Source organism: Perna viridis, chromosome 6 (assembly GCF_037379345.1).
Source record: "Perna viridis isolate PV_CMFRI_1.1 ecotype Kerala chromosome 6, ASM3737934v1, whole genome shotgun sequence".
NCBI classification, from domain to species: Eukaryota; Metazoa; Mollusca; class Bivalvia; order Mytilida; family Mytilidae; genus Perna; species Perna viridis.
Window position 1 is genome coordinate 10,227,632 of NC_142450.1, and position 16,428 is coordinate 10,244,059.

Genomic DNA, 16,428 nt, shown 5'->3' on the forward strand with positions numbered 1-16,428 from the left:
ATTTTTGCTATGAATTCAAAGTAAATGTGAAAACTGTGTTACAACCTAGAGTTTACCTGAATAAATAACACCACAGCTGAAAACCAGAAATTCTATATTAAATCTTATAGAATTGTAAAGCGCATTTTTTTTAATCTTCCAAAAACACTTAAAATACAAGTACATTAAAAGTTCTGGTAAAACATCGTTTAATCAAAACCTGTGCAACCAATATGCCTTCATGTGAAAAAAATGGAAAACTGTGAAAGTCCTTTTCCATTGGTACCAATGTCAAAAGTGAAAAAAAAATTCATTTGATCTGAAAATTCATCATAGTTTTGGATGAAAATTTTAGGAGGGATTTCAATCATAGATAAAACCCATAAAAATTGATACCTAATGAAAAATAATTCTCTCACAGTATTACTGGCCATAGTATATCAAAAGATAAGAAGATGTGACCAACAATGTATGTAACCAAAAGATCTATACTTGCTAACACCATTACACAGCTAAATGTGTCAAATATAAGAATCATATTGAATTAAAAACATGCCTATTGTATGAATCTATCAAAAGAATCTAATGTGACATGATTATCATATGAATCTAGTGTGATAATCTTGTGTAATAAGATTATCATTTGAATCTAGTATGACAAAATTATCATATGTTCCAGTTAACATATGATGATCTTATGTCTGGTCATCATATGAAAATCATATGTTTCCACTAACATATGACAGCATATGTTTTCACTAGTAAGTAATAGTTACATGCTATCAAGACATTATTAACAAATGGCAATCATATGATATGATTATCATATGTAAATTACCATATGATTACCACATGAATCAAACAATATGAAAATCATACGTGTCACTTCTAGCTGTTTATCAAACCTAGACACCATAGCTTAAGACAACAGAAAGGCAGGACTACCCTGTATCTACTCCTGTAGTATAGAGCCTGGTTACCTACCTATCATCTCAATTTTTCCTCGGTCATCTCTTGGCCTGAAAATAATAAAAACTTTTAAATTGGAGGAAAAGAAAAAAGCTAAAAAAACTGATGAAGTTCAAAGGGCAAAATGTTCTCTACGGGTTGAAGTCTTACAATAATAGTAAAATATGTTCACCATGGAACTTTGTCCATGAGAAACAAATGGAAAGGTCCTAGCATATGTGTAATGACGTACCATTTACATGTTATGATTAAGACTTAATCAAATCACTGCATATTCTAAAGCATATAAATCATACACATAGCAACGTCACATCTGTTCATGAAACTCTACATAATTACAAAAAAATAAAACAAAGTCATGACATATGAACAGCTCCTACATGTTCAACTGTGTATTTATGTACTTACAATCTAGGATCAGTTATTTCCCCTAATTTGTCTGAAATGAAAATATAGAAGGTATAGGTGTAAGAGGCTGAAAAAAGGCACAACAACATTAAAAATAACGTAAAACCCCATTGATTTCTTTAACAAAAAACTGCAATCTGTAATCTTCAAGACAATAAGAGACACATATAAGAGACTTGAACAACAAATAATAATTTTCCAATTTTTACCATTATACATATACTGAGAACATGTAATCATTCATAAAAAAAAAAAAGAAAAATTATCGTCATACCTCTGCTTTCTTCATCCTCTCCATGAATATCTGTTGAAATAAGAAAATAACCACTTCTGAAATCTAGGAGGAGTTAATTTGGTGAGCATATGTATCACCATGTTTGGATATTATGTTCTAAAAGGACAAGGGCCATAACTCCTGAACAATAAAAAATTAATGCACTTACATTTACTTTTATCTAGATCAGTATTTAATGATACACATCATAGTGTTAAAATTTGAAAAAAAAAACTTGATAAAATAGAACTTTAAGGTATTATCAAGAAACCAAAAGTGTGATGACAAAAATAAACACTCATAGGATTCAATATATACCCCAGAATTTTATTGAGGGACATTCATTAGTTTTAACAACAATTTACATCATAACGCTGAGTGAAAATTCAAAGCAGAAATAAGAAAGCCAAATAAAATAAATAAAGCTTTACAAACAGTTATACTTTTAATACAAAAGATTAGAACACTGTTATATTGTAACATAAAACAAGAATGGATAAGGTGAATATGTCAAAGAGACAACAACTCTACCAGGATGAAACATTGCCAGATCAAGGTCACCCATATTCACATAGGATTTATCATTGTAAAGATCAAAACCTAACTTTTATAGTACCACAGATGGCTATTGTGAATATATCAAAGAGACAACAACTGTACCAGGATGAAACATACCAGCTCAAGGTCACCCATAGGATTTATCATTGTAAAGATCAAAAACTAACTTTTATAGTACCACAAAATTCAATCACATGTACAAGATTAAATTACCTCTGAGTTGTTGGATAACAGAGGTGGTATCCTCTCCCATTGACATAGCAAGAGATGTGGCATCATCACCAGTGATAACAGATTCTGTGTCCTTCACCTCAGTTGTTGGTGCAAGAAGGTCAGTGATTTGTGATTGATTGTCATTCTCTTGAGTAATGTCAAGGTCAGGGACAGTAGTGGGTTGTGACATTGCAGAAGACTTGACATCAACCGATATCAAGTCTTGGTCATGTGGTAAAATAGTGACAGACGATTGGTCATCGTCATGTGCGGTGCTGTGCATGCTTGATGGAGTCCATGACCTTGAATGTTTTTGTGATGAGGCACTTCCAGATGTTTTTTGTCTGCTAATAGATGCAGTTTCTGTTCTAGTCACTTGCTCATTTGATTGTTCTTTTAAATGATTTTCAACTTCTTCAATATCATTAATACTTTCACCGTCACTGGCAATAAACTCTGGTTCATCAAACACATCGTCACATGAAGTAGCTAAAACATTTTTACAAGTATTATAAATTTGATCATTTGTCTTATCTGATTCAATTGACTGTGAAATTATTGCATTACTAACTTCCTGTTGAAAGTTTTCATTACTATGTTGAGTGTCATGATTAAGCAATAAATTATCAGGCGAGACAGATTTTATGGAATGAGTTTGAACACTAATATCATTGCTATGGAAGCCCTCCACCGTATCTAGCGTATTGTCAGGTACTCCAATATGGCTACCTGTGCTATAAATAATATCTACATCTGAATCATCACTACCCTGAGCTAAGCCTACTACTATCCCCTCACCATCTAACCCATCATCCACGCTACCCTCTCCTTCATCAACCTCTGTGCTACCTTTGTCAACCATCATTTTCAAATCAACAGTTGGGGTGCGTGGATGACTCATTTCCTCAGTCGGTCTTTGTGACTGAACAGGGGTCCAATCACGTGGACCTAAAATAAAACTGCAGTTATCTCCCTGTGACGCACTGTGATACCCAGTATCCCGTGATTGACGTGAAGTAGATTTCCCATCCACCATGTGCTCCTCTTCATCCAATTCCTCATCATCTGTTGCAATGGTAACAACTTTAACTTCACCTTGTGTTGGAGTATTTGTATGAGGACGTTGAGACCACTGTTTTCTGAGGTCGTCATCAGTTTTGTCTCTTTCATACTTCCTCCTAGCACTCTCTGTATCTCGTTTCGCCCGTCTTCTGGTAAGTAATGGGACAGGAAATTCTTCCTGAGAATCTGCATTATGACAATAACATTTCAAAAAAATTTTGTTCATACAATATCACATTGTACTTAACCATTTTCCATGACCCTATTCACATTAAAACATTTGTTAATGTTTCATTTGGCATACTTAAAATCTTATAGGAACATGCCAGAGAATTCATTTTTGTATTCAACATATACAAAATACTTGCAATATGAAAGGTATATATGGGTAATCATGCACAAAACAGCAATCCATGCTGGACAAACCTGAACATTTAAATCATCGAAGGAAAATCCTGTCACAAGTGATAAAGGTAATTACCCAGTGATCTACCGAGGTAGGATTTCAATGACTGGACCGAATCTTCCAACTTCTTGGATGATAATATGCGCTGATACTGATTTCTGGAAATAAGAATAATAAATTTAAAATAATATTCCAAGAAAAACAACAGCTGAAAAACAACAAATTCTTTCTTTGTTTGTCATGGTTTTTAGCTGATTTCTGGAAACAATTACTGCTAAAGTTAAAACTGAAGCTGGCAGACCAAACACAGCTCCTGTAGACATATTCATAATTTGTGTAGCATGAAGAAGTATATGTACATTGCCTTCAAGATGACTAAATTAAGAATTAAAAATAATAACTCAAGTATTTTGTACAAGTTACATTTCATTCCTTGTATTCAAATATGAAAAAAAGTAGTTTGGGTATGAAAAATTTAAAAACAAAATGAATATTAGAAAAGAGAATGAGATTACCTTGTAACAATTAACACAAGCCTTTTAAATTTGTGGAATCAAAAACCACTTTGATGCTGCAAACCTTAGATTTTTATCAGATTTTAAGTTTATAGAGGATTGGAAGTAAAAAGTGGTTTGTAACATTTCTATCTTTATAGGATTATACATGTAGTATCTAAACAATTAGATATACAGTTTTTGTCTTAATGGGCAAAAATTTCTTGTCATATCATCTTTAAGATTTGTTTTCTACTTGTCAGCTGACCTTATTTAAAACAGACATTAAACTCTGTGCACATAGCAACTACCTCATTCTTTTGTTGAAGTGTTATTATCTAAATTCTTCAAATTTTAATAATGTTTCAAAAGCGTAAAGTAAAACTCAAGTTTTTTATGACTAACACTTGACTGAAAACAATAGAAAATGATATAACTGCGAACAATGCTTATTCAATACAAAAACTTCTCATGGGGAACGTTAAGTGCTCTTGGCTAGAGAAAAATAATTACAAAGATTAAGATCAATTTAAATAACTTTTCCAGTCATATATAATTCCTTTCAAAACCTTTAAACGGGTGAACTTTAAAAATCAAAAATCATTTTGTTATTGGATATTGTTACACAAATTACTTCTTATCAAAACTCTACGTCTTAATCTTGTCTCAAAATTTATATTGAAACGATTTAATAACAATTTAAGTGATAAAGACTTGTGGAAGAAAAATGTGTCAGACCTGACAAGATGAGAAACAAACGCAAACACAAAATATCTTCTACTCAAGGAATTTTGGGACATTAACAAAACATGACATTTAGGTCATAATGGTAGCTTTATTACTCATTACAAATTTGAAATATGGAAGGACTTAATTTAATATTTAATGGGTAAAACTTAATAATGATATCTATTACAATTTCTCTCTATTGAAAAAGAGGAACAAGGTTCCAATGACAAAGTAAGTAAGTACTTCTCTGTCTAAAGATCAAGCAGAATGTGTAAAAAAGAGATTTAATTGCCTTATCCACCAAGTAATTATACCTCATAATCATCAAAATGTTTGTAAAGTAATAACACCCAGATGAATCCTATGTATCACACTGATATATTTAAAGAGTGTGCTTCGTATCACACTCTGTTACTATATCATCCTCGACTTCGTCTCTTGTAATATATATACAGAGTGTGATACTAAAGCATAACACTCTCTACTACAGGCAGTATGTGTATAATAGCCGTGTATATTATGTATCTACATAGTAAGGTTACAGACCATCAATTCAACCAATGAGCATTTGGAACGTACGCAAAAATAGTCCTATGCAGAAATTACCCCTGTTCCTCATAGTGCTGTGAAAAAAGTTCTCATCCTATTTAAAAAATTTAAACAGTTTCTGAAATGAAAAACATTTCTGTACATTTTGTAGGTGCATTTTGCTTCTTGTGATGTGAAGCCTAATCTCCATAATGGTTTCTAAATATACCCTATCTTGTGAAAACACTGGGATTTCCCATGCTATTTATAGACCCTTCACTTCCGGTGACCAGTACTGCACTGCAAGTCTGCTAACCCCACATGCCATTCTGAGGATTGTGAGCTGACATATGTAGAATCATGCTGATATATAGTCCTCTGCAGATTAAAGTTAAGGTAAAGTCCAGAGAAGCCATTGAATATTGTCAAATTAGCATAGAAGCCTATGGGAAGTGGAATTAGTGGTTTCTAGCCGTAATGTACTGGCAAGTAAGATGGTAGAGTTGCCTCACCCCATTAGACTTCTCATATGTATTATAAACTTGCTGTGGCTGTATTTGTATACTGTTACAGATCCACTATTGTCTAACTCGATACCATCAGAGGTTGTCCTATTCAGTTACATCATGTGCTAATGTTCACGCTCTAGATTTACTTGCGAAGAAGTATTTCTCGATTAAATTCAATTTTTACTTTATTTGCATTTCTTATATACTTCTCATCATTCCATAAATCTTTACTGAAAATGATCACTCACTAACACTAAATCACAAGGTGAAAAATAAGATTACAGTAGAAAGTGGAGCATTTATGTATATAGAAAATATTCAATAAAGCATAAAATAAATAAGTACCGGTATATCATTTAAATTTCAGTTACATCAATTTTATTTAGATTTGCCTGATCGTAAACCTATAGAAGGGTGTTATATTGATATAAAACAGCAGTTACTTGGTGGATCTGCATATTTTTAAACAGTATTAAAAATATACAATAATTTCTTTAAATTTACACTGAATGGAAAACCTACAGCACTTTTAAAGTCTGTTTTGAATTTCTGAAGCATATGCTTAGGGAAGCCTGTCTAAGTTTATACACATGTAATTCTTCATGCTTCACATTTTAGTTCCCACATACATATATTTCAAACACTTCAATTGCAGGATTATTAAAAATAGCTGAATGTCATTTCATTCAAGTAAGTCACCTTTGCTTAAACAGCTTAAATGTAAGCAAGGTTTTTTAACCATATAAGTATACACAGACACTACTTCCTGTAAAACAAATTGATAAAAAATAACGGACTACTATAGTACAACTGTATATGGTGTGAATTACTATCATCAAAATGTAATCAAAAGATAATCATGATTGCACCCGTTTTTCCATCAGTAATCAAATACATGTACATATTTTACTTTACATACACAATTCAAAATATACTGGTACTCATGTACTCACTCAAAATCTCTTTACCAGTACTTTATGTGAAATGAATGGACATTAAAAGGCTTCCTGGAGTCATTTGGAATTTAGAGCTGTTTACATTTATACATATTCATACCTTGGTGGGTGGTGTAGATGGGATGGGGGCCTGGAGTACTGATAGGCTAAGGGACTGGGCTGTTTGAAAGTTGGTCCATCCTGTTTGTAGGTACAGGGCCATTGGTCAGTCTGTAGTCCTCGTAGTATGGCCCTCAACTCAAGAGCTTCACGGCTACGAGGCAATGTAGTGTCACCTGTCAGACCCATTTGTAAACTGAAAATAAAAGAAATACAGCTGGTGTTCTTGCATTAGGTACCACAGTTATTTTTTTTTAATTTTCAACTGGATTTAAAAAGCTGATCAAATGATGAATTTTCATCAAAATATTGCTCCTGCTATTGCTATTCATTATATGCATGTGTATCACATGAAATCTATAGAACCGTTCCAGAGTTATGCTTTAATAAGAAAAAGACCTACATCCATTGAATAGACAGGTAGGATGATAAAAAGGTATTACATTGTACCTTCTTTGTATGGGCATTCTTAAATCTGGATCTTGATAACAAATGAGTTCAAACAAATACAGATGACTAAAGAAGTACTTTTTCAAACGTACATGCACTGTACAAAGAAACTTTGTCTGAATATTTCAGTGTTTCAAGGTGAAAATAAACATTTATCTTATTTGAAATAAAAACCATGTGCATATTAAACACACAGTGAAGAAATTAAAATATCGTACAATGAAATTTATTATATGACAATCATCATATTAAACAGGTGAGCAAACTCTAACAAATCTGTAATCCTTTCCCTTTAATATTATATACAAATGGCCAAAAGTGTAAACAAATACTTAAGTAGCACTCCAGCTAAGGATCATGCAAAATGTGATTCATGGGTAAGAAGCCTACATATTTTTATTTTTGATATTTTGTTTGAAATGTCATAGTAAACAGAAATTAACATGTGGTTTTTCATATAACCCGTGCTCTTAGGAGATAAAAATTATATAGAATGCACCATAGGTTTCAAAATTAAGGGAGATTACTCTGTAAATGACACTCAAATACAACAGAATCTACTGGATTTTCAATGTTGATTATCTCCTAAGAGCAGGCAGATTTGAATGAATAATTACACATTTCATAGTACAGTCCCATAAAATAACTTAATTACAAAAATAAAAATATGTAGCCTTTTTTGGGGTATATCACATTTTTCAGATTTTGCATGATTCTTACAAATACAGCTACTTAAAACGACTTAAGAATATTAAAATTATTTGAAAGATTTTCTTGAACTACAATAGAAAATCCCAGCTGTAGAGATTACTGGAAGGTTTAAGTCCTATCATTCTGAATAACCTTGATTTCTATCTAGCTCTACAGAATATTGCATGAAACAACTACAAAGTTTATATACAAATACACAGGGGCTAATAGTGGGACCCTCAATTTCTGATGCAGAACCATTGAAATTTCATTAACCTACATGTAGGTCCTCTACCTACCATAATTTGCATTTAGGTCTACTCTTATTGAGGGCATTACACTTTCTGGTAAAATAGTCCAGAACCTTTCAAGTTTAAAGTAAAATTAACCTTTGAGACATCAACATTTTATTAATGAATGATATTCCCATCTTACTGATATTTCACTGTAATAAGAGCTAAAACATTGCTTTTTGTGTATTTCACAATTTATCTGTCATAATGTTACCTAAAAGGAACTTTGTGTATGCCACCAGACAATGACAAGGGCCTAAACATCATTTACTACCTACATTTAAGTCAATAACAATTTGTACCAAGCTAAAGATTCAATCACTTTCAATGAGTTATGTTGTACTCTTGTTGTATTTAAATCAGAAATTATTATATACATGTTCATGTGTGTACAAAAAAAGTATAACCAGCTTTTTATCATTTATTCAAGCTTTAAAGGAGGGAATCTTAAGTGAAGTTTAAGCAGGTGCCTTACACTAGTATCAATATAAGGCCAAATGGTAAAAGTAACTATTTATCCTAAATTATGTGATTCAGGAAATCATTTAACCTCAAGGTAAATGCAAACTACAACATATACATGTACTTTAATTTTTAAAAGAACACAATCTAAAACTTTAAAGAAATTATCAATCTCAACTATCTACCATTCACACAATTTGCTCATGATTCAGGTATTTTATGGTCCATGTAATTGTACATGTGCTGTAAGAAAAGATCTGAAATTAAATAAATAGCACTTTTAAAAGTATTCAACAAGTATTTTGTGTCTCATTGGAGGTAAATCAGGTACATGTTCTTGTACATTTTCACTGAAGAAAATTGAAATTAAGTTACAGGGTACATATGAAGAACCAATACAAATATACCGTAATCCTTCTGCTTTTATTTTCATATCTATAATGAGAATACCTATGATAGATTGGAGTGATAGATTATGGTTGTCTCTCTCTATAATAAAACTAATTCCATTAAATCTAATTCAAACAAGAAAGAATTTTATGACTATGACTTATCAGGATGACTCCATGATAAGATCCGTTAAAACTGGCTATTCTGCATTATCAGTCAACAAAGACAAACAGAAGATCAATAGTGGGTTATAAATTGGAAATGATAATATAGAAACAACAGAGAGATGATTGATTGATTGATTTCAATGTCGTATAGACATGGCAAGATCTGGGTAACTGCCAGTTAATTTTTAACCCTACTATGGGAATGCCTAGTTTATGTGCAAGTTTCCTTTCTCATCAAAATAATTTCTAATATTTCAAAACCTTAACCTTACTCAGAAAACAATAAACTATACTAAACAGGATATCCTCACTACATCTGGAACTTACAGTATAAACCCTAAAACTGAATTATCCCCCCTTGAAATTGTAAGAAAATAATTGTTTCCCAGTATGCATGCACATCAAGATACATGTAAGACATCTGACATTGATATTGATTTATTTTTTTTTATTGAATAACAAGTTGTACTGACAGAGTAGTAGAAACTTTAGTAATTCCTGTTTACCCCAAAAATTTTGTGTGGTCGAATAATCCATCTTTTTTCCATATCTGTCCATGTTAGACTTGAAAAAGTAGTTAAAGGCATTAAAAATTCCTATTGTATTTTCCAGACCATATCAGGTGTTTGTTAAAAAAAAACTTAAATAACTATACACAAAAAACAATGTAAAGCATTTCTTTTTGTAAATAAGTTTTATTCAAGCCAATTTCAAGGACTAAAAAGTCTTGTATATTTCTTGTGTGACAGTTACATGTACATGTAAGTAACGACAACTCAATTCTTAATTCCAAAATTGACCATAAGAATTCTATTCCATACTGAGTAGAGATCAAAAGCAACAATAGTTAATCAAGTACTAAATGATATAGTAAGTCAATATTAGCATGCCAGTTTTAATAGGTGGGTTTAAAGATGAGGTCTACTTTTTTTAAATGTAAGTTTGTTTAGCACTTAACAACAGAAGTGCTCAGAAATTGCATATGAATACATTTGTCAAGTGCATTTTTTAAATGAAAAGGACCTTTTCATTTGTAGTCATTTTTTTCTGACGCTAGTTATTCCTTCAAAGATAGCAATGACGTTAAATACATATATCGGCGACAAAAGCAAAGCTTTTAGTAGTGGTCTATTGATTTAAACCTCAAAATAACAGAAATCACTTAAGCCTTTCTACAAATATTAGTTAAAACATTGTTAAAAAGTAAACGTAGCACGCCAAGAACTGAATGTAAACTAGAAATAAAGGTCTTAAATTTTAGGTTATATGGTATCCAAATAAATCTTCAATATTGTTAAGTAAGCACAGTTTAATATCAAATCTCATTAATTAGAAAGCTATGCTTTACAGAAAGAGGGAAATACCCTAATGAGGCAATTTGTTTGAGATATACCAACAACTTTTAAAATCAATTACCATCAATCAGTGTAGTTAGGATCAAATTATATTATTATCCTTAAAGATCCAACTCGTCAACATATGGCATTACAAACACCAGAAGTCTTGAAGATTTAATCACATACTTGATGAGGAAGACATCAAAATGCTTTAAGACCATGATGAGTGTCAAACTTGTAATTTTAGACCAAAATTTAAAGTAGCAATAAGTTAAATGTACATTTTGAATACACAGAGAAAAACCCTAGAACAATGTTCATGGTTGTTAGGAAAGGATGAACATAATAATCTCGAAGAGCCACATGCATGTAGTGTATCTTCAAATTATGTAATGTCCTATCTTATCTTAGCAATGTGATTTGATACACTTAGTCTAAGAAGTTAAACTGACATATAAATATGTATATGGCCCAATACCTCTAATGAATTTTGACCTGAGTCAGATGAAAAAGTAGTACTGGACAGACACTAAATTCCAACCTATACTTGGACTCTGAAGTAAACTAGAGACTACTAAAATCTTTGGAATGCTTGACAAAAAGATAGATAAAATAAAATATATACTCAAAAGAATTATTTTAGTTGCAAACCAAGCGCTAGTTTCAAGAATTATTTTAGTGTTCCAAAGGACATTTAGGCAGTGTCTGTAAATTAAGGGCAAAGTATGAACCAATACAATACATTATGTACCTGAACTATTCTAACATGAACGTTTTGAATATTGTCATACTATTATACACAAAGTATTTGCAAATCACATGTCATGTACAAATACATGTAAATCTGAAATACATGTACTTCAACTATTCTGACTTAAGCAGTGGAGTAAGGCCAAATAAAATTAATTAGTAGATTTTCATCCCCTCCCACCCCTAAAAAATGACAAAAATAAAAAAAAACTGGGGCTGGAATTTTATAATCATGATTTTTTTCCCAGTCAGTTTCTAGTATTGAGATACAATGTACAAGAACTATTACACACAAATCTTTCTTCTCTGAAACTAGTGTGGCTATGGATTCAGAACATACATGTACATGTATCTATATTTCATATAGCTAAAATTGGACAAGCAAATATCTGGTAAGGAATAAGAAAAAAAATTCTTTCACCCGTCCCATATTTTTGTGAAGGTTGGATGAAAATCTACATGTACATTTTACATTTACTTGGCTTGATAAGAAATGTATACCTTGTAGTATGTTTAAGATCTTTAAGATAGTGCCCTACATCACCTCCAGGTTGACTTCTCTGGTCAACATCTTTCTCATCTACTTTGTTTAAAAATTTCATGAACAATTTCTCTTTCTCTTCTTGTACTGAACTCTTCTCATCTTCAAGTTCCTAAAATGAGGGAATGCATGGACCTGTAGAACCTTATAAAACTAGGAATGATCATCAACAATCTAATAAAAATTAGATCTATCAATTGTTCCATTCAGTCACTGCATGTACATGTAGAATTTAACATTAAACAACACTCCACTCTACTTTCTGTTCTGATGACCTTTCTCATCAGCCAATCTGATTTCATCTACCATGATGTTGAAAACATTAATCAAAGGGAAAAATCCCAAGGACATGAACAGAAAGTAGAATGAGGTGTTGTTAGATCCTACATGTAGTGACTGAATGGAACAATAATAGATGAATCTAATTTTAATTAGATCAGATTATCAAATAACAAAAAAAAACATGATAGACTAAATCTGACCTATACTTTCTGATCAAATACTAACAAAACCATCAAGTGGCAAACATATACAAGTGATATAATGTACATAAATATCATATTAATATTACTAATAATAATATATGTAAATGTATGTACAATGTTTCTTTTGCAGGCAATTATTCGTTGGAAGAAAATGGCTTTTTTGGCTATATGTATATGTACACATGTATGCCACTGCATTAATACTATGCACATGTACATTGTTGTACATAACATAAAACTGGAATAACACATCACCCTTTACTTGTATATTAGACCAAAGCAGATATACAATATACAAAATGTATGTGCAACTGCAAAAACTGCATTTTAGTTTGAAAAGACCAAAAGATTAAAATTCTGCATTTTCCATACACATTTAAATACAATGTACATTTGAGTAAATCATTCCAAAGCATATTTCTTTCAAGGAAGTATTAAAAAGTTGATCAAGCACACAAATTTTTTATATAAAATATTCATCATTATTCAGTTAAAATACGTAAGTCCTATTTTTCCACTGAGTCAGATAAGTTTACTCTACATATTTTTAAAACTTACATCTTCACCAAAATCTAAGACAGACATCACAAGTTTATCCATAGTGCCTAATTTTAGACTAGTATCAATTGTGTCTACTTGTTTTCTAGAAACTCGAAAGCGAGGTTTGGAATCACTCTGTAATGTTTTCGAATCTAATTCATTTTCTGGTGCTGAAAATAGAACTAAGGCACCTTTCTTGGTAAGATAAGTTTTGGGTAGATTCATCTGCATATCAGAATTTTCTCTTGAGCACTCCCCAAGTGATGATTGTTCTCTCAATTCTCTTCTTACTCCTGATTTTCTACCAGAAAGAGTGGCCTCCCTTGTGCGATTAGCACTTCCAGGGTGACTTTCACCTCTGGCATGGCTACTGTTTATCCTAAAAGGTGGAGAAATTGCAGTAGCTGAAGGAGTTCTTGATATGAAACCGACAGTAATCCCATGCCGGTGAGGCTCTTCTATTTCTGGTAAAGAGTCTGAATCCTGTTAAAAAAAATGAGCAGACATGTAATATCAGTTCTTTACAAATGTGTACTCCAAGTACATGTACACATACATGTACAAGTTTAAATGCAAGGTCAGTAATTGACCCATAGAAAAAAGAACAGATAACGATGGTGAAACGTTAAAAAAAATCCACTAGTCTAAAAAGTTCCTAAATAAAAAGTAATGATTACTTTCAGAGAACACCAAAAGGTCTCCAACCAATGAATCTTTAAAAAAAAATCCAATGGTCAGAGCAATAACCAGGATTAGAAAGAGTTTAGCATACTATGAAATCACAGATACTTTTGAAAATAACTGTTTTACAAAAATGTAACTACCATTTGATACTATATTCGGTACTGCTAGAATATTTTATTGAACATACAAACAAGTACATTTTTGTACATGGCTTCCATAGCAAAATATGTACATTTTGTATAAGAGTGGATGTAACCTTATAAGTGTACATAAATTTTGGTGTATACTATAGTACATCTGTAAGTACTTCATAAAGTCTTTTAAAATGATTAATGTGCAAAAATTAATTTTCCTTTCTGAAGTTTCTAAAATGACTATAATGTATACCATTTCATATTCATAAACAGTACTAAAAGTGCTATAAAATAGTTTAAAAGGTTATTTAATGACTCAGATTACTAATATTCAATTCAATGATTATGTTTTAAGTGTTGTAATTTAATACATATTTTTTGCTGCCTTTACATTGTCTGTGCTATAAAATTACTGTATTTACATGTAAATACATTTTTTGTTTGTGTACAGTACAAAAGAAATGACTAAAAGTTAAAAAAAAAAGTTTGAACAATCAACAAATTTATCACTAACATACAATGTACATGTACATATTTCACAATTTCACTTACATGTACATAAAATGTACATGTATGTACATTTAAAAAAAAAGCTTGTTTAAACAGGTTGGTAACAGCACCTCAACTTAAGCTTAACCCTCAATTTGGGGGATGTTTTGTCCAATATAAAAATGAAAAGTTTCCAGATATGAAATATTGTTAAAAATGGAAATTTTTGTGTTTTTCTATATAACTTTTGCAAAGGAAGTTTTTTTTTTTTTTTTCATTTTCATTATTTTAAAAGTTACAGACTGGAGTAAAATTCAATATTTCAAGGCTCACGACTTTTTTTAAATACATCAAATTAAAAAGCATATGTGTACTGACTTCAGAAAATATACTTCAAATACAATAAATTTCCTACTTTTAAATAAAAAGTTAAAATAAATTTCCAAACTTTCTAATTTTACAATGGATAAAAACCAAAACTGGGGTTTAACCCAAAGCTGAGGGGTTAATCCATGGACTATAATGTATGTAGGTATGTGTGTGTGTGTGTATATATATATAAATGTCTCAGAATGTGATGACTATTCCCTACACTACTCCATCGAATCAAATTGGTACAGGGAAGATATATAAACGTATAGAAAGGTCTGAAAAATTCCCAACAATGTTAGAACTGACAACTGACAAATTTGCGATGCAAATTTTTGGTCATTCCCTCCACGGGACTCAAATGCGTACCGCTGCGACATCTATGGCAACACCGCCTGCATAAAGTCCAGCACTCTAGACCACTCGGACAGCTAGGCTATATAAATTTGCATCACAAATTTGTCAGTTTTAACATCGTTGAAAATTTTTCAGACCTTTCTATATATATGTGTGTGTGTGTATGTGTGTGTGTGTGCGCACATGTAGGCACTGAAGAAGGTCTTTGTTGACTGAAAATTTTGATCATTATACATTTTATTATAGTGTATTAGCATCTTTATCCGTATCGTTGTACAATCCTTTAGACTTATATAATTTTTTTGTTTGTGCTGCAATTGTCATGACTCCACGATCCAATACCCATTAAGTTTGCTGGTTGGCAGATTCCTTTCAACATTATATATAAACATGTATACCATAGACCTATCATTAAATATTTCATTTAATATACAGGTACATGTATATGATACATGTAAAGCCTACTAAGTAACATGACGTCTAGGCTCTAGCTTGATCAATTCAAATATTAATGTTTAACTGTCATGTAGTAAAGTAAGCAATTTGGTAACTTTAAAATTAAGAAAAAAAAATAACTGTGTCAAGTATATAATTAGTTAGATACATGTAATTACAAAAATGTAATTCTTCAAACAGCTTCAACTGTTTAAAAAAACTAAGATAAAAAATGTATGTGGTTTCAAAACTTTTTTTCCGATAAAACATTAAAAGTGAAAAAAAACTTACAGCGCCTTCATCAGCATATGGGTCATAATTCCCAGTCCAAGTTCCATAGCCTCTTGAAAGTGGACTAAACATATTTAGAATGAAAAATTATATCCAAAATTTTTTTTTTTTCTATCCCATCATGTCACACATAAAAAGTGAGGAAAATTAGCAAATTATTTTTTTTCGTTTGAATTTGACATTTTTAATAACCACTTGGTATCCTATATCCAATAAATTAGCGCGTAATTGATGTAATTAATTTCATATCAGTTTCTGTCAACTTTCCTCGTGTCGATGTCAGGGAAAACAAATACAGCCTATTCCATTCGAAAAGGGGAAATTTGTGATTTAAAAAAATATATAGATTGATGAAGTAAAAATGTCATAGAAGATTTGTT

At 31.3% G+C, this 16,428-nt stretch overlaps 1 protein-coding gene across 11 annotated transcripts in view; it reads right to left on the reverse strand.

Moving 5' to 3' along the window:
- Window positions 1–16,428, reverse strand: part of LOC148613595 (uncharacterized) — a 36,678-nt gene extending 20,250 nt beyond the window's left edge. Inside the window, exons 1-10 of one of the 11 annotated variants that reach the window (XM_088587030.1) lie at window positions 16,049–16,421; window positions 13,308–13,772; window positions 12,225–12,376; window positions 7,186–7,380; window positions 3,945–4,027; window positions 3,200–3,649; window positions 2,402–2,890; window positions 1,631–1,660; window positions 1,357–1,387; window positions 964–998 (exon numbers count right to left, since the gene is read on the reverse strand). In XM_088587030.1, the coding sequence (XP_088443156.1) occupies window positions 964–998; window positions 1,357–1,387; window positions 1,631–1,660; window positions 2,402–2,890; window positions 3,200–3,649; window positions 3,945–4,027; window positions 7,186–7,380; window positions 12,225–12,376; window positions 13,308–13,772; window positions 16,049–16,120 (2,002 nt within the window). In that variant the 5' untranslated portion in view covers window positions 16,121–16,421. Of the gene's footprint in view, window positions 1–963; window positions 999–1,356; window positions 1,388–1,630; window positions 1,661–2,401; window positions 3,650–3,944; window positions 4,028–7,185; window positions 7,381–12,224; window positions 12,377–13,307; window positions 13,773–16,048 lie in introns of all 11 variants that reach the window. The other 10 variants (XM_088587031.1, XM_088587029.1, XM_088587026.1 and 7 more) reach the window with 10 other exon arrangements.